At 42.7% G+C, this 18,722-nt stretch overlaps 2 protein-coding genes across 60 annotated transcripts; one reads left to right on the top strand and one right to left on the bottom strand.

Moving 5' to 3' along the window:
- Positions 1–922: 922 nt before the first annotated feature.
- LOC127929170 (uncharacterized) lies at positions 923–4,048 on the top strand. Of its 50 annotated transcripts, none has more exons than XR_008133579.1 (5): positions 923–2,491; positions 2,552–2,619; positions 2,774–2,817; positions 3,028–3,296; positions 3,350–4,048. XR_008133579.1 is itself a non-coding variant. In XM_052516943.1 (5 exons), the coding sequence occupies exons 1-5, from the start codon at positions 2,418–2,420 to the stop codon at positions 3,603–3,605; spliced, it is 951 nt and encodes a 316-aa protein (XP_052372903.1). In that variant the 5' UTR covers positions 923–2,417; the 3' UTR covers positions 3,606–4,048. The 50 variants fall into 50 exon arrangements, 22 of the variants coding, with proteins under 22 accessions (XP_052372903.1, XP_052372896.1, XP_052372895.1 ...); XR_008133565.1 differs by having other exon boundaries at positions 2,848–3,296; XR_008133577.1 differs by having other exon boundaries at positions 923–2,512; positions 2,573–2,619.
- LOC127929169 (prostaglandin reductase 1-like) lies at positions 3,687–16,371 on the bottom strand. Of its 10 annotated transcripts, none has more exons than XM_052516924.1 (13): positions 16,156–16,369; positions 15,525–15,668; positions 13,423–13,576; positions 10,276–10,379; positions 8,461–8,628; positions 8,226–8,343; positions 7,041–7,196; positions 6,729–6,906; positions 6,297–6,392; positions 6,009–6,032; positions 5,750–5,868; positions 4,010–4,384; positions 3,687–3,973 (listed from the first exon to the last, which is right to left on the bottom strand). In XM_052516924.1, the coding sequence occupies exons 3-12, from the start codon at positions 13,528–13,530 to the stop codon at positions 4,274–4,276; spliced, it is 1,182 nt and encodes a 393-aa protein (XP_052372884.1). In that variant the 5' UTR covers positions 13,531–13,576; positions 15,525–15,668; positions 16,156–16,369; the 3' UTR covers positions 3,687–3,973; positions 4,010–4,273. The 10 variants fall into 10 exon arrangements, with proteins under 10 accessions (XP_052372884.1, XP_052372885.1, XP_052372886.1 ...); XM_052516925.1 differs by having other exon boundaries at positions 15,525–15,660; XM_052516926.1 differs by lacking the exon at positions 15,525–15,668 and having other exon boundaries at positions 16,156–16,371.
- Positions 16,372–18,722: the final 2,351 nt, after the last annotated feature.

The raw sequence follows: 18,722 nt of genomic DNA, 5'->3' as shown, positions 1-18,722 counted from the left end.
CAACTTATACCCTATCCCCTTTGTATTGCATTCCTTTTGGTGAGTAGTGCACTATAAAGGGAATGGGGTGTCATTTGGGATTCCCTCACAGCCAGAGAGTTCGGCAGAATACAGGGAGAGACAGCTTCCGCACGTCTCACCGTGGCCCAATGGAGGCCCGTTGAGGCTCTTCAGTTGGCCATCCCAAGAGCTCAACAATATCACAAGGAAAACAAAAAGACTATCCAGACCAAACCAACCTGGTTGGGAGGCTATTTTCATATAGCTTCTCTGATCAGTAATTACCTGTCAATCATCCATGCCTGAGATTAACAGGGTTGGGAGGCTACTTTCATATAGCTTCTCTGATCTGTAACTACCTGTCAATCATCCACACCTGAGAGCAACAGGGTTGGGAGGCTACTTTCATATAGCTTCTCTGATCAGTAATTACCTGTCAATCATCCATGCCTGAGAGCAACAGGGTTGGGAGGCTACTTTCATATAGCTTCTCTGATCAGTAATTACCTGTCAATCATCCATGCCTGAGAGCAACAGGGTTGGGAGGCTACTATCATATAGCTTCTCTGATCAGTAATTACCTGTCAATCATCCATGCCTGAGAGCAACAGGGTTGGGATCAATTCCATTTAAAAAAGGAAACACCACATGTACGTTGAACCATTTCTTAGAAAAGATTACAATGCATAGTCTTGGAGGTTGGCAGTGAGCTACCCTGAAGGAGCAGAGCCTGAGTGAATTGTCATATTCAGTTAATAATATAGAACTGTTCTGTAGAATAGACCACATGTAAGTACAGTGTGAATCCAATTGGCACAATATCTGCTGATGCGATCAACTGATGTCACCACACTCAGGTTTCTTTCATGAACTGGCTTCGTTTCATATCCATTCAGTCAATTCAAGAAATAAACAGAAATTCCTATATAACATTGTTTCTCATAGACAACTCCAACTTCCAATTTCCACATTCTCATTACATAGACAAGCTTTGAGGAAAATGTATTTCAGTTTATTCACTGTATTGAAATGGAATTGACCCTAAACCTGGTGCGAAATCACTTTCTTAAAGGCCCAGTCCAACAGGACCTTGGCCCTGGCTGCTGCTGCCCCCTAGTGGTAGGATGTGAGACGTGGGAATAGACTCGTCCCAATCTCTCTCTCCTCCCGACAAGTTTAAAAACATTGGATTGGTTTAGGCATAGGCCATGGAACAAGTTTCCATACCTGGCATTTTCTTTACAATTTTAAATTTTATTTCACCTTTATTTAAACCAGGTAGGCCAGTTGAGAACAAGTTCAAATTTACAACTGCGACTTGGCCAAGATAAAGCAAAGCAGTGCGACACAAACAACAACACAGAGTTACACATGGAATAAATAAACATACAGTCAATAACACAATAGAAAATGTCTATATACAGTGTGCGCAAATGAGGTATTCAAGAAGGGAAGTGAACAAGTGCACACTACAGGAGAAGGGAGATATTGGCACTCAAACTGTGGCATAATCCACATATCTACCTCCATTCCTAACATCATTACACTGCGACATTTATGACAATTACAAAATGCATTCATGTGATTGAATGTGGCAGAAAAGTAGTTTAAAAGCATTTCTGTTGTGAAATGTTAACTAAAAAGGTAGACTCAGCAATATGACGTAGATGCAGAAAGTAAACCGCATAGTGGGTCAATTTCAACAACAACTAAGAGTGTTCTTCTCTGCTGTTCTGTTGCCCTGGATACCAACCTTTAAACAGCGTGATGCGAACCTGTGCACATGCACAGATACTGTGTGTGACTGCGAAGTGTTGCATCTCGTTGATCTCAATATCTCCGGTCCGTGGCATCGTCATTTTGCGGAGTCTATCTGGATGTGTTATATTTTTCTTGTGTCAACATGACAGGTATATTCATTCATGGCTTGAGCAGGGAGGTCTGGATTGGACTTCAGCCATACAGAGGGAGTTTGGGAGTGGGTTGATGGGACCAGTGCTGTAAAAAGTACCCTATTTTCATACTTGAGTAAAAGTAAAGATACCTTAATAGAAAATGACTCAAATAAAAGTAATCCAGTAAAATACTACTTGAGTAAAAGTAAAAAAAAGTATTTGGTTTTGAATATAGTTAAGTATCAAAAGTAAATGTATAAATAGTGGGTTGATGGGACACCTCATCTTATGGAGTTGTGTTGGATATCAATTTCAAGTTTTAAGCAGTTCGTTTTTATTTGTAATTAAACTGGCATATCATAAATGTATGTAATCTAGTGCACTAAATATATAATAGAAGTTAGCAGGTGTTATATTAGTGGTGAAGAATACATGTACACCATTGTGTAATGTATTGTAGTGAATGTGGGGACTAGTCCCAGCGACTGTCAACCCAACACCTTAGTAGTTACACCAGGAGATATGAAACCTTTGAGGTTGCTAGGTGTTGGGTTAAGGTCACTACAGTATAAACTCAGTCTAGACCAGGTTATGAGGTTGCTAGGTGTTGGGTTAAGGTCAATACAGTATAAACTCAGTATAGACCAGGTCATGAGGTTGCGAGGTGTTGGGTTAAGGTCACTACAGTATAAACTCAGTATAGACCAGGTTATGAGGTTGCTAGGTGTTGGGTTAAGGTCACTACAGTATAAACTCAGTATAGACCAGGTTATGAGGTTGCTAGGTGTTGGGTTAAGGTCACTACAGTATAAACTCAGTATAGACCAGGTTATGAGGTTGCTAGGTGTTAGGTTAAGGTCACTACAGTATAAACTCAGGTGGAGGGTTAAGGTCACTACAGTATAAACTCAGTATAGACCAGGTGTCCTCCTCCCAGAGCGCTATAGACCAGGTTATGAGGTTGCTAGGTGTTAGGTTAAGGTCACTACAGTATAAACTCAGTATAGACCAGGTCATGAGGTTGCGAGGTGTTGGGTTAAGGTCACTACAGTATAAATTCAGTATAGACCAGGTTATGAGGTTGCTAGGTGTTGGGTTAAGGTCAATACAGTATAAACTCAGTATAGACCAGGTTATGAGGTTGCTAGGTGTTGGGTTAAGGTCACTACAGTATAAACTCAGTATAGACCAGGTTATGAGGTTGCTAGGTGTTGGGTTAAGGTCACTACAGTATAAACTCAGTATAGACCAGGTTATGAGGTTGCTAGGTGTTGGGTTAAGGTCACTACAGTATAAACTCAGTATAGACCAGGTTATGAGGTTGCTAGGTGTTGGGTTAAGGTCACTACAGTATAAACTCAGTATAGACCAGGTTATGAGGTTGCTAGGTGTTGGGTTAAGGTCAGTCACTACAGTATAGACCAGGTTATGAGGTTGCTAGGTGTAGGGTTAAGGTCACTACAGTATAAACTCAGTATAGACCAGGTTATGAGGTTGCTAGGTGTTGGGTTAAGGTCAATACAGTATAAACTCAGTATAGACCAGGTTATGAGGTTGCTAGGTGTTGGGTTAAGGTCACTACAGTATAAACTCAGTATAGACCAGGTTATGAGGTTGCTAGGTGTTGGGTTAAGGTCACTACAGTATAAACTCACTATAGACCAGGTTATGAGGTTGATAGGTGTTGGGTTAAGGTCACTACAGTATTAACCAGGTGGTGGGGACTGTCTGGTAATTAGTCAAATATGATGTTATTGGTGTAGAAACAGTAAATGATCAGTAGGCTGGATGTATTATTTATAAACATTATATTGTGAAGACATGTTTATTTAGTTAATAGCATTACACTGGACCAAACCTGTCTGTCTGGCTGTCTGTTGAATTACACTGGACCAAACCTGTCTGGCTGTCTGTTGAATTACACTGGACCAAACCTGTCTGGCTGTCTGTTGAATTACACTGGACCAAACCTGTCTGGCTGTCTGTTGAATTACACTGGACCAAACCTGTCTGGCTGTCTGTTGAATTACACTGGACCAAACCTGTCTGGCTGTCTGTTGAATTACACTGGACCAAACCTGTCTGTCTGTCTGTTGAATTACACTGGACCAAACCTGTCTGGCTGTCTGTTGAATTACACTGGACCAAACCTGTCTGGCTGTCTGTTGAATTACACTGGACCAAACCTGTCTAGCTGTCTGTTGAACGTTTCTATGAATAAACATGGAACAGAACACTAGAGTGTGGTATTCGGGAAGTATTCTGGAATGTTAAGGTGAAGCAGATTCTGGTTCTAGAACCTGGAGTGTATGAAGTTGAGTGTTCTGGAATGCTTTAGCCAGATGTTCTGGAGGAGTGTAATGTTGATTGTGACGTCATCACACCTTGACCACAGCCTTGCCAGTGTTGTCTCCCTGTAGCATGCCCATGAAGGCAGCAGGCATGTTGTTGAAACCAATGGTGATGTGTTCATTGCATCTCAGCTTGCCCTGAAAGATCAACACAAACATTTTATTCTCCTCTTCCTCGTCGTCAGCATCATCATTACCGTCATCACCCTCATCACCTCTGTCATATTCCTCATCATGCTTACACAATGTTTGACAACTATTTTCATGGATTCACATGACTATAAAACTACCTTCACAAGGAATCTTAACTGGATTGGTTTCGAAAGTATCCTGAACACTGGTAATGGAACACTGGTATTGGAACACTGGTAATGGAACACTGGTATTAAAACACTGGTAATGGAACCCTGCCCCTGTACATCAGTCATCCAGTATAATATTGTCACAAGTAGCAGGACACTGCTAATAAAACACTGGTAATAAAACACTGGTAATAAAACACTGGTAATAAAACACTGGTAATACAACACTGCTAATAAAACACTGGTAATACAACACTGGTAATACAACACTGGTAATAAAACACTGGTAATAAAACACTGGTAATACAACACTGGTAATACAACACTGGTAATACAACACTGGTAATAAAACACTGGTAATACAACACTGGTAATACAACACTGGTAATACAACACTGGTAATAAAACACTGGTAATAAAACACTGGTAATAAAACACTGGTAATAAAACACTGGTAATAAAACACTGGTAATAAAACACTGGTAATAAAACACTGGTAATACAACACTGGTAATGGAACACTGGTAATAAAACACTGGTAATACAACACTGGTAATAAAACACTGGTAATAGAAAACTGGTAATAGAACACTAATAATAGAACACTGGTAATAGAACACTAGTAATAGAACACTGGTAATAGAACACTAGTAATAGAAAACTAGTAGTAGAACCCTGGTAACAGAATCCTGGTAATAGAACACTAGTAATAGAACACTTATTAGAACACTGGTAATAGAACACTAATAATAGCACACTGGTAACAGAACACTAATAATAGAACACTAGTAATATAAAACAAGTAGTAGAACCCTGGTAACAGAATCCTGGTAATAGAACACTAGTAGTAGAACCCTGGTAATAGAACACTAGTAATAGAACACTTATTAGAACACTGGTAGTAGAACACTGGTAATAGAACCCTGGTAATAGAACATTAGTAGTAGAACACTAGTAGTAGAACACTGGTAATAGAATCCTGGTAATAGAACACTGGTAATAGAAACCTGGTAATAGCAAAATAGTAATAGAACCCTGGTAATAGAACACTAGTAGTAGAACACTGGTAATAGAACCCTGGTAATAGAACCCTAGTAGTAGAACACTGGTAATAGATTCCTGGTAATAGAACACTGGTAATAGAAACCTGGTAATAGAACAATAGTAATAGAACCCTGCTAGTAGAACCCTCTCTCTGTACCTCAGTCATCCAGGCCATCAGCCTCCTCAGTGACTGCTGGTGTTTGTTTTTCCAGCGAGCACACAGGAAGCCCTCCATCCTCAGCTGCTTGAAGATCATATGGGTGTGTACATACGGCCCTGAAATATAAACACATACAGTAGCCACATATTAACATGTACAGATATACAGATCCAGTTACACAGATACAGTAAGATCATATGGGTCTGTACATACGGCCCTGAAATATAAATAAATAACTGTGGCGTGGACAGTAGACCTGTCTGTGGTGTGGACAGTACACCTGTCTGTGGTGTGGACAGTACACCTGTCTGTGGTGTGGACAGTAGACCTGTCTGTGGTGTGGACAGTAGACCTGTCTGTGGTGTGGACAGTAGACCTGTCTGTGGTGTGGACAGTAGACCTGTCTGTGGTGTGGACAGTAGACCTGTCTGTGGTGTGGACAGTAGACCTGTCTGTGGTGTGGACAGTAGACCTGTCTGTGGTGGGGACAGTAGACCTGTCTGTGGTGTGGACAGTAGACCTGTCTGTGGTGTGGACAGTAGACCTGTCTGTGGTGTGGACAGTAGACCTGTCTGTGGTGTGGACAGTAGACCTGTCTGTGGTGTGGACAGTATACCTGTCTGTGGTGTGGACAGTAGACCTGTCTGTGGTGAGGACAGTAGACCTGTCTGTGGTGAGGACAGTATACCTGTCTGTGGTGTGGACAGAAGACCTGTCTGTGGTGTGGACAGTAGACCTGTCTGTGGTGTGGACAGTAGACCTGTCTGTGGTGTGGACAGTAGACCTGTCTGTGGTGTGGACAGTAGACCTGTCTGTGGTGGGGACAGTAGACCTGTCTGTGGTGTGGACAGTAGACCTGTCTGTGGTGTGGACAGTACACCTGTCTGTGGTGTGGACAGTAGACCTGTCTGTGGTGTGGACAGTAGACCTGTCTGTGGTGTGGACAGTATACCTGTCTGTAGTGTGGACAGTATACCTGTCTGTGGTGTGGACAGTATACCTGTCTGTAGTGTGGACAGTATACCTGTCTGTAGTGTGGACAGTATACCTGTCTGTGGTGTGGTGTCGTTGTACATGGAGATGCTTCCACACACAGCTATTCTGCCATACTCTCTCATCTGAGGCATCACTACACTGGAGAACTTCCCCCCAACCTGGACGGAGAGAGAGAGAGATTGAGCTTTGATACACACACACACATGTCCACACACACACATGCATGTCCACACACACACGCATGTCCACACACACAAAGAGTGCGTGTGTGCGAGTGGTGCAGCGACCTCACGTTCTCAAAGTAGCAGTCGTATCCGTGTGGCGCGGCCTCCCTGAGTGATTCCTCCAGAGAGGTGGCAGTCTTGTAGTTGAAGACCTGGTCAAAACCCAGCTCCTTTAGATAGGACACCTTGGTATCTGTCCCCGCACAGCCCACCACTCTGCAGCCCTGAGGACGGACACACACACAGTGTCACGACTTCTGCCAAAGTCGGTCCCTCTCCTTGTTCGGGTGGCGTTCGGCGGTCAACGTCACCGGGTTTCTAGCCACTGCCGATCCACTTTTGATTTTCCATTTGTTTTGTCTTTGTTTTCTACACACCTGGTTTCTATTCCCCAATTACATGTTCATTATTTAACCTCTGCTCCAGCAGGTTTATCTCTCTGGTCACCCCCAAAGCCAATTACTCCTTCAAGTTCTCTGCTGCCAATGACTGGAACGAACTACAAAAATCTTTGAAACTGGAAATACTTATCTCCCTCACTAACTTTAAGCACCAACTGTCAGATCAGCTCACAGATTACTGCACCTGTACATAGCCCATCTATAATTTAGCCCAAACAACTACCTCTTCCCCTACTATATTTATTTATTTTGCTCCTTTGCACCCCATTATTTATATTTCTCCTTTGCACATTCTTCCACTGCAAATCTACCATTCCAGTGTTTTACTTGATATATTGTATTTACTTTGCCACCATGGCCTTTTTTTGCCTTTACCTCCCTTATCTCACCTAATTTTCTCACATTGTATATAGACTTATTTTCCTACTGTATTATTGACTGTATGTTTGTTTTACTCCATGTGTAACTCTGTGTTGTTGTGTGTGTCGAACTGCTTTGCTTCATCTTGGCCAGGTCGCAATTGTAAATGAGAACTTGTTCTCGACTTGCCTACCTGGTTAAATAAAGGGGGGAGAAAAATTGTATTACGGTCCGTTATTGTGGGCTCGGTTTATTATGCTGTATGTTGTGAATATTATGAGTAAATATGTGTTTTACTCAATGCTCCTGACTCTCTACACCAGCTACACACAGACCTTATTACACACAGACTCACTATACATTATGAAAGTCACTGGTAACACACAGAGACACATGGAATGTAGAACACAACTTGTCCTCATCTTCAGGAAGTAACTAACACTGTTGAGACGTTGTTGGGAACGCTCTGGGAACGTTGGGGGAATGTTGTACCTTGATCTTGGCGATCTGTCCCACCACTGACCCCACGGCTCCTGCTGCAGCGTTCACCAGAAGAGTCTCCCCCTTCTTTATCTCACACACCTCCTCTAGTCCATACAGAGCTGTCAGACTAGAGAGATATCATCATCACCATCAGCACTATTATAACCACTACTGTATATCACACACCTCAACCACACAGTGCAGTCTGCATATCTATCTATCGAGAAAGATCCATCCATCCTACCCAGGCATGCCGATGGCCCCCAGGGCCAGGGAGAGGGGGATGTCCTGGGGCCAGTCGGGAAGCACAGGGGTCAGCTCTGCCCCATCACACACCCAGTGACTCCTCCATCCACAATCACTGACCACATGGCAGCCCACCGGGAAGCTGGGGTTATAGCTCTGGATCACCCTGGAGAGGGGGGGAGAGAGACAGAGAGAGGTGAGTGTGTGTGTGTCAACATGAGTGTCAGTCAGTCTATAGTGTGTCAAGATGAGTGTCAGTCGGTCTATAGTGTGTCAACATGAGTGTCAGTCAGTCTATAGTGTGTCAACATGAGTGTCAGTCAGTCTATAGTGTGTCAACATGAGTGTCAGTCAGTCTATAGTGTGTCAACATGAGTGTCAGTCAGTCTATAGTGTGTCAACATGAGTGTCAGTCAGTCTATAGTGTGTCAACATGAGTGTCAGTCAGTCTATAGTGTCAACATGTGTCAGTAGGTCTATAGTGTGTCAACATGAGTGTCAGTCAGTCTGTAGTGTGTCAACATGAGTGTCAGTCAGTCTATAGTGTGTCAAGATGAGTCAGTCAGTCTATAGTGTGTCAACATGAGTGTCAGTCAGTCTATAGTGTGTCAACATGAGTGTCAGTCAGTCTATAGTGTGTCAACATGAGTGTCAGTAGGTCTATAGTGTGTCAACATGAGTGTCAGTCAGTCTATAGTGTGTCAACATGAGTGTCAGTCAGTCTATAGTGTCAACATGAGTGTCAGTCAGTCTATAGTGTCAACATGAGTGTCAGTCAGTCTATAGTGTCAACATGAGTGTCAGTCAGTCTATAGTGTGTCAACATGAGTGTCAGTCAGTCTATAGTGGCAAAATGACTGTCAGTCAGTCTATAGTGTGTCAACATGAGTGTCAGTCAGTCTATAGTGTGTCAACATGAGTGTCAGTCAGTCTATAGTGTGTCAACATGAGTGTCAGTCAGTCTATAGTGTGTCAACATGAGTGTCAGTCAGTCTATAGTGTGTCAACATGAGTGTCAGTCAGTCTATAGTGTGTCAACATGAGTGTCAGTCAGTCTATAGTGTCAACATGTGTCAGTAGGTCTATAGTGTGTCAACATGAGTGTCAGTCAGTCTGTAGTGTGTCAACATGAGTGTCAGTCAGTCTATAGTGTGTCAAGATGAGTGTCAGTCAGTCTATAGTGTGTCAACATGAGTGTCAGTCAGTCTATAGTGTGTCAACATGAGTGTCAGTCAGTCTATAGTGTGTCAACATGAGTGTCAGTAGGTCTATAGTGTGTCAACATGAGTGTCAGTCAGTCTATAGTGTGTCAACATGAGTGTCAGTCAGTCTATAGTGTGTCAACATGAGTGTCAGTCAGTCTATAGTGTGTCAACATGAGTGTCAGTCAGTCTATAGTGTGTCAACATGAGTGTCAGTCAGTCTATAGTGTGTCAACATGAGTGTCAGTCAGTCTATAGTGTGTCAACATGAGTGTCAGTCAGTCTATAGTGTGTAAACATGAGTGTCAGTAGGTCTATAGTGTGTCAACATGAGTGTCAGTCAGTCTATAGTGTCAACATGAGTGTCAGTCAGTCTATAGTGTCAACATGAGTGTCAGTCAGTCTATAGTGTGTCAACATGACTGTCAGTCAGTCTATAGTGTGTCAACATGAGTGTCAGTCAGTCTATAGTGTGTCAACATGACTGTCAGTCAGTCTATAGTGTCAACATGAGTGTCAGTCAGTCTATAGTGTGTCAACATGACTGTCAGTCAGTCTAGTATGTGTTTGCATCCACATGCCCGCCTCCCTCCCCTATAATGTACCCTTACTTGGCAACTTGTGATCCAATCATAACGTCTCCCTCCTTCATCATTGTCTGGCTGTAGGGTCTCATGTAAGGGTCCACACTGAGGAACACAGCCTCCAACAGCACCTGAACAGTGGTCTATTCATTAGTACACACCGTAGCGAAACATTTTGCAACTGAAAATATTTTGCTAAAAAAAATTACAATTTGTTAAGGGGTATATTCATTAGTGGACACCGTTTTGCAAAGAAAACACATGTTTTTTTAAACACAGATATCAAGTCATTTCACATGCCATGGAACAATGATGCAGTTTCCGGTAGGGCGCCAAGACAATTTTCCCCTCTGGGACATTAAGGGGCAATTCCGCCACTTTCAACTTCATATTCTTTATCTCCAGCAACAATCCAGTGTCTACATGTGAAAACAGTGTGTTTATGTGATCCGTGGTTAAAAAGAGAAGAAGGTCCTCAAAAAGTATTCTCTGTGACATCACAGGGTAGAATTAAAACAGTGATTTCTTGCTCCCCACGTCACTGCAAATCTCGGCGTTAGAAAAACACTGTTTTTAAAAATGTTTGAACTTTTGATGAATTGAAAATGAAAGAGAGCCGCACACTTTAGGAGCTCAGATGCAAACATGTTATTACCAACATTTCGACAGCAAAGCTGTCTTCATCGGGGTATAATCACAAACACTGCAGGATGACTCGTTTATACAGTGTCAAAAGCCACAGGTGTCTGTAATCATGGCCAAGAGTGGCCTAATATCATTGGTTAATTCTAGTCACTTTCTATACTTTGCCAAGATTACACAAGAATGTTACAAAACCTCCAGGGCGCCCTATTGTAGCGGGCATTGATGCAGTAACGGCCCCTCTATCTACTTTTGTTAACTTTTTTATTAGACCACTCGCAGAACAGCTCCCCTCCTTTGTAAAGGACACCAGCAGTATGATCTCTATCATTGAATCTCTTGATCCTCTCCCTGAGAATACCTTGTTAGTTACTTTTGATGTTGAGTCATTATACACTAATATTCCATACGAGGGCGGTATTGAAGCTATGGAACATGTTCTTCTGCAACGTGACCTTAATGAACTACCTTCCAGTGCCTGCATTGTAACATTGGCTGAAATAGTACTCACACATAACTATTTCATGTTTCTAAATGATTTCTTTATTCAGACGAAAGGTACTGCTATGCGATCCCCCATGGCTCCTAACTATGCTAATTTCTATGTGGGTTACATGGAGAAACAATCTATTTTCAATCCTCTCAAAAATGTTTTCTTGCCTCACATCATTATGTGGAAACGGTATATTGATGATATTTGTGTTCTATGGAGGAGTGATGCAAAACAGCTCCAGGCGTTCCATGCTTTTCTTAACTCCTGTTCTGAGCATCTGAGATTTACTATGTAATCTGATACACGTCTAATCAGTTTTCTTGATCTTCTGATCTTGTGTGAAAATAATGTTCTATACACTGATCTTTACAGGAAACCTACTGATCCTAACAGTTTGTTGAGGGCTGACAGTTGTCACCCACTTCCCTTGAAAACAGTTTACCCTACAGCCAATTCTGTTGAATCAAAAGAATTTGCAAAAAACAATCAGATTTCGACAGAAATATGGCTGAGACGCAAAGAAAGTTCAAGGAGAGGGGCTACAAGAATGGTCAGATTAATATTGCCATTGAGAAAATTCAAAACAAAATGAGACATTACCTTTTTCAAGGTCAGTCTCGCAAAAAGACACATTCTTGTGTTCTAACTACCCGCTATTCAAAACGTTCTGAACAAATTAAGGGAATCGTTCACAAACATTGGCACATCCTAAAATCCGATGAGTCTCAGGAATGTGTTTTCAGACCTTCCCTTGGTCGTATTCTCGCGGGGCAGAAATCTCAGAGACCAATTGGTACACTGATTTACCACCCCAAGATATTCCTGAACAACGTCTATTTGCGCCCCTACTGGATGGAAACTACAAATGTAATGGCTGTGCTCAATGGAATGGCACTTATAAATGTAGATCATTCAAACACCCACAAACAGGGAAATCGATCCCAATAAAAGGTGTTATTACGTGCTTCACTAAGGCTTGTGGGTAAAACAAAGCGCGAATTAAAAGTACGTATCTCAGAGCATCGTAGCACCATTAAGTGCAACAACTTTACTTATCCAGTTGCGGCCCACTTCTTGGAGGCAGGCCACCCGATTTCGTCTCTGCGTTATATTGGCATTGAACATGTCACCCTCCCTAGGAGAGGGGTGACCTTGATAATTTATTGTTAAAACGAGAGGCTGCCTGGATCTTTAACTTAAAGACCCTTGTTCCCTTCGGTCTCAACGTAGACTTTGATCTGAAGCCATTCTTGTGATTATTGTGACTTTGCCATTGTAATTGTTTGTAAGCTTGTGTAGTCAAATGAATCTATGATCGTATGCTCTCCATTTGTTGTTTGTATGTTGTTGTTTGTGTGCCATTTTAATATTTGAAAATTAACCAATGATATTAGGCCACTCTTGGCCATGATTACAGACACCTGTGTCTTTTGACACTATATAAACGAGTCATCCCACAGTGTTTGTGATTATACCCTGATGAAGACAGCTTGGCTGTCGAAACATTGGTATTACATTTTTGCATCTGAGTGTGCGGCTCTCTTTTATTTTCAAGTTTTCTACTCCGCTAGCCAGCACCTCTAGCCAGCACCTCTAGCCAGGACCTCTAGCCAGGACCTCTAGCCAGCACCTCTAGCCAGGACCTCTAGCCAGGACCTCTAGCCAGCACCTCTAGCCAGCACCTCTAGCCAGCACCTCTAGACAGCACCTCTAGCCAGCACCTCTAGACAGCACCTCTAGCCAGGACCTCTAGCCAGCACCTCTAGCCAGCACCTCTAGCCAGCACCTCTAGCCAGCACCTCTAGCCAGCACCTCTAGCCAGCACCTCGTCTAAATAGGTGTGCATTTCTTTTTCTTCTAGATTAACTTTTTATGATGTCATCGAGTAGAACTTTTTAAAGTTGTATTTTTTTCTACAAAACATAGAAATGCTACATTTCCACATATGTAGTAGACACTGTTATTGTGCTGCATATTATGAAGATAAGGTTGGAAAATGGTGGAATTGACCTTCAAAGTCTATCCTATCCTATCCTCACCTGCCCATTCTTGGGCTGCGGCAGCGTCTCCTCACTCAGATGGAAGTCACTAGCCTTGGGGAAACCCTGGAAGTGCTGGCGTAACGTCCAGGCCTTGGACACAACCATGGTGCTCTGCTCCTCTGGTCTAAAATACTAGATCTGTAGAGACTGGCTGGAGGGAAGAGGAGGAGGAGACAGAGGTATGAGTGTATGAGAGAGACAGAGGGAGATTTTGAACATGTGTTATGTGTCTTGGGTTGAAATCCCAGCGTAAATATTTGCATTCCTTTGTGCATACGCTAATAAACCCTATCACAGCTATGTTTACTCAGGGCAGGTCATGAAAACGACTTTGTCCCAATGTTTTCTCAGGGCAAGTCATGGAAACTATTGTTTAGCCATGTTTATGATATGATATGATATATGCCATTTAGCGGACGCTTTTATCCAAAGCGACTTACAGTCATGTGTGCATACATTCTACGTATGGGTGGTCCCGGGAATCAAACCCACTACCCTGGCGTTACAAGCTCCATGCTCTACCAACTGAGCTACAGAAGGACCACCCAGGGCAGGTCATGAAAACTATTGTTATGACATAAAAACAGATTAAGCTACTTTGGGTTGGGAGCAAAATACATTTTCATTCACTACTGCAACATAATGGACAATAAAGTATTATTATTGTAATTCAAATGGTTCTACTTGAATCTACCTGAATATGCTGATTAATGCTGCATAAAACTCAAGGGCGCGATTTTGGTTTTAGAAGTGGGGGGGCATAACAATACATATATTATTAACAGCCTACCCAACCGCTCGGAGATGTCCGCTTGGTCCTAAAGCACACTTTTGCCTCGTTTTGTATCACATTTCCAATTATAAAACTGGGGTGGATTTTTTTTTTTTAATATCTGCATGCCCCCCGTCCCCAGTGAAAGTTGCGCCCCTGATAAAACAGAAGTATGTCCAACTAGCCTAGTCTTCACACTCGACATTTTCTTTTCTGGCTGAGCCTTTATTTAACTAGGCAAGTCAGTTAAGAACAAATTCTTATTTACAATGATGGCCTACCCCAGACAACACTGGGCCAATTGTGTGGCGCCCTATGGGGCTCCCAATCACGGCCTGATGTGATACAGCCTGGATTTGAACCAGAGACTGTACTGATATGCAGTGCCTTAGACCGCTGCACCACAGCCCATGTACATCGAGTACATTCCTTACCTAGCTATATTTCACTGTGTAAAGCTGATTAAATATTGTCATCTATGTTTTCCATTAAAGTATTTGGTAATTGAATGGAATAGATCTAAGCATTGCCACTGTGGATTTCAGACAGCTTCATTTCAGCTACTTTGCAACAGTGTTGCTATGGGTTACTTTATAGGTGGCTGTAACGACTTTGATCTCGAATGTCCACTTCATACAGAGAAATCACACCCCAGCAATGAACTAAAGCAGCCGTTCAGAATTAAATATAGTTGTGATGAATGGGCTTTTATGGAACGCAATATATGCACGTGTTCAGACAAGACAACTCAACCCAAGGCTGGTCCCAGATCTGTTTGTATGCCAACTGTAGTAACATGCAACCTATTCCTATTCCTATAGTCGTTGTTTGTGGTTGAAGTTGAATTTTTGGTTTGAAACAGACGACCGAGCTACTCTATGCTAGCCGTTATGCTTAATGTTAAACTGGTCAATATGTGATGTTAATTCAACGTTTCTCAGGCGTCAACATGCGGAATAGATCTACTTCAGCAGCAACAACAAAAAGGCGAGGAGCGGAAGAACCCGCCCGTAAACTACATGCGTGCTGGTAAGCATCTCATCCAAGCAGCCAGATAACGGAATGGGACTAGTCCTACTTTTAGCTCAAGCGAATCCTTACTCGTACGACATCCGTTAGTAAACGCGTAATTACGCCACCGCGAAATCGACTGAATGAGTGTAGGCCAACGTCTCATAAACGCGGAACTTGTAAATTAGATAAACATTTGTACTAGACAAAAACTGAATATAAACATTTGTACTAGACAAAAACTGAATATAAACATTTGTACTAGACAAACACTGAATATTAGGGTAGAAAGTGTGGATATGTCTGTTTACTTTACCGTTTGGTCCGTGCTTGCGCGTCTGCTGTTTCAGTTCAGGCTCGTACAAGTCTGCTGGAGAAAGTTGGCTTGTCGGTGGATCTCAGGATTGGGTATAGTAACCGATCTGTCGCAGTGTCCGGAAGGGAACTGTGGGCTTTGTTACTGGCATTGGAGTTATAACGTTGCCTAACCTTTCACCCTAATATTTCCTCACCGACCGAAAAAGCAGAATCATTGAACAGTGCGATGACAGAAGTTGTAGCCTAATGCTACGTTCATAACATAGTGGAAAGGTTGTATTTGCCATGTACGACTGGGAAAAAACCTAATCTTGATCCCCTCCAACTGGTAATTACTAGAGGAAAACACGTTTATCATCCCTGAGCTCAGACTTCTCCCACATGCTGACCTTTGTCGTCATCTACTAAGAAAATTACTTCCAAAACAGCATTTTCTGCAGTTAAGTGCAACAAAACCTTATTTATAAAAAGTAATCTATTAATATGGTTTTGTAACATTATAATTTGTTTTCAAGCATGATGTCCATGGTTGATGCAACTTGTTGGCTTTTAGCCAGTTGCAGTTTCTCAAAGAGTTCAAAGCATGTGAATGCATCAACTGGTATTATGACTTCACAACTGGTACTTACCACTTTCCATGAATGCAGCATTACTACGTCAATTTGCTGCATTCATAACCAAGTGGGAGGTGGTTATTACTAGAGGTGTGCCGAGTAGTCGAACAAGCAAGTATGGTGAAGGAAATGAGCAATTCTCTTGATACGATTATGATCCGAGTCTTTCTTTATTATCCGTGATCGGAAACGCATCTTTCTCTTGTCATTCAGTCAAGCGAGGTGCTGCTATATCATCTAAATAGCTCAACTGGCTAGTTTGCCTGTATGTAAAGAGAAGGGTGGGCTGTATATTGATCCTGCTGTTCTGATTGGATAGAGCTGTATGTCTCTGTCCACTCGCTTCATAATTTCACCCGATCACTTTCATTTCTGTTTCGGTGTGGTCATTCACGTTAGCATGCTTCTATGATAAATCACATGGCAAGGACGTTTGCTATCAAGCTGTCAATGTGCTTAATATCTAACAAACGGATGAGGGTAGGAAAAAAAGATGAAACGCCAACTCGCATTCTGACTGAGAGCAAAATTGTCCGCCCACGGCAAGTTGAGGAGACAGAGGTGGAACACACACCCCTCCGCGGCTCCTACTCTGCAGGTTCTTTGGTCTATAAACGTGCAGGGAGATAGGTATTTGCCAACATCTACTCATCCGACCCAACTATCAACTGTCAATGTACAGATATGATTACGAATATGAGGATGGCCGTGTAATTAACAGTTGTGAAGTCGTAAATACCAGTTGGATACATTCGCATGCTTTGACCTCATTGAGAAATGCCGATAAGATAATGGCCAACAAGCTGCTAGGTCATATTTAACTAGGCAAGTCAGTTAAGAACAAATTCTTATTTACAATGACTGCCACACCCAGACGACGCTAGGCCAACTGTGCGCCGCCCTATGGGACTCCCAATCACAGCCGGTTGTGATACAGTCTGGATTCGAACCAGGGTGTCTGTAGTGAGGCCTCTAGCACTGAGATACAGTGCCTTAGACCGATGCGCCAACTTGGAAGGCCAAGAGTAAGCCAATTAGTGTTCAAAAAACATATTTGTAGATTGTTTTTATAAATAATGTTGTATTAAATTTAACTGCCTAAAATGCACTTATCGGGATCATTTCCTTAGTAGGTGACATTAGAGGTCAACATGTGGGAGAAGTTGGAGCTCAGGGATTTCCCACTAGTAATTACGAGTCGAAGGGGCATTAAAGTGGTGGGAAGGTGGTATTTATGATATTCATGATATTGACTTACATTTGGATATTGTCTTTTTTTATTTAAATGTTTATTAATATCACACATTATGGCATACTATTTATAGGGTTATTGGCAGCATATTGTATGAAATGTTTCATTTTATTCTTCCACCTCAACATGAATTTCTTAGTAGCTGAAAGACATAGGCCGAGCTCTGGTCCAGGACGTTAGTGCGCGTTTCACTTCAAAGATTACGCTTTGAACACACCGACTGCCCGCTTTGAAGCAACGAAAACATGCGTCTCTCCTTCACTCTCCTTCACTGCAGCTGAGGTGAGAAAGACATTTAAACGTGTTAACCCTCGCAAGGCTGAAGGCCCAGACGGCATCCCCAGGCGCGCCCTCAGAGCATGCGCAGACCAGCTGGCCGGTGTGTTTACGGACATATTCAATCAATCCTTATACCAGTCTGCTGTTCCCACATGCTTCTGGGCCACCATTGTTCCTGTTCCCAAGAAAGCTAAGGTAACTGAGCTAAACGACTTACCAGCCCTGTAGCACTCACTTCCGTCATCATGAAGTGCTTTGAGAGACTAGTCAACTGACCATATCACCTCCACCTACTACCTGACACCCTAGACCCACTCCAATTTGCTTACCAGCCCAAATAGGTCCACAGACGATGCATATTACAACCATACTGGTCACACTGCCCTAACCCACCTGGTCAAGAGGAATACCTATGGTGAGAATGCTGTTCATCGACTACAGCTCGGCATTCAACACCATAGTACCCTCCAAGCTACAGCATACATGGTCTAAGCTCGAGACCCTGGGTCTCGATTATATTACCAATACAGCATACATGCCCTGTGCAACTGGGTACTGGACTTCCTGATACGGGCCGCCCCAGGTGGTGAGGGTAGGCAACAACATCTCCTCCCCAGCTGATCCTCATTACACGGGGTCTATAGTGACCCACAAGGGTGCATTCTGAGCCCTCTCCAGTACAGCATCCCTGTTCACTGACGATTATATTACCACGCACGCCTCCAACTCAATCATCAAGTTTGCGGACTGACACAACAGTGGTAGGCTTGATTACCAACAACGGTCTACTGAGACGGCCTACAGGTCTAGGAGGTGAGGGCCCTATTATATTACGGAGTGTGGTGTCAGGAAAATAACCAGTCACACTCAACGTCAACAAAACTAAGGAGATGATTGTGGACTTCAGGAAACAGCAGAGGTCTATACTGAACACCCCTATCCACATCGATGGATCAGTAGTGGAGAGGGTAGCAAGTTTTAAGTTCCTCGGCATTATATTACCACATCACAGACAAACTGAATTGGTCCACTCACACTGACAGCGTTATAT

This window comes from Oncorhynchus keta, unplaced genomic scaffold (genome assembly GCF_023373465.1).
Source record: "Oncorhynchus keta strain PuntledgeMale-10-30-2019 unplaced genomic scaffold, Oket_V2 Un_scaffold_5451_pilon_pilon, whole genome shotgun sequence".
NCBI lineage: Eukaryota > Metazoa > Chordata > Actinopteri > Salmoniformes > Salmonidae > Oncorhynchus > Oncorhynchus keta.
The sequence above is the reverse complement of the archived record's forward strand: the minus strand, read 5'-3'. Positions and strand labels throughout refer to the sequence as shown.

Bases quoted from the DNA above. Each gene is read 5' to 3' on its own strand.
- LOC127929169 (XM_052516926.1), bottom strand. From the start codon at position 13,530: ATGGTTGTGTCCAAGGCCTGGACGTTACGCCAGCACTTCCAGGGTTTC. The intron at 8,629-10,275 runs GTAAGGGTACAT...CCCCCTCTCCAG, and splicing joins ATTGGATCACAAGTTGCCAA to GGTGATCCAGAGCTATAACC. The intron at 6,393-6,728 runs GTATACTGTCCA...CACCACAGACAG, and splicing joins ACTGTCCACACCACAGACAG to GTCTACTGTCCACACCACAG.
- LOC127929170 (XM_052516932.1), top strand. From the start codon at position 2,418: ATGAAACCTTTGAGGTTGCTAGGTGTTGGGTTAAGGTCACTACAGTAT. The intron at 2,818-2,847 runs GTGTCCTCCTCC...GCTATAGACCAG, and splicing joins ATAAACTCAGTATAGACCAG to GTTATGAGGTTGCTAGGTGT. The intron at 3,297-3,349 runs GTCAGTCACTAC...TGTAGGGTTAAG, and splicing joins TTGCTAGGTGTTGGGTTAAG to GTCACTACAGTATAAACTCA.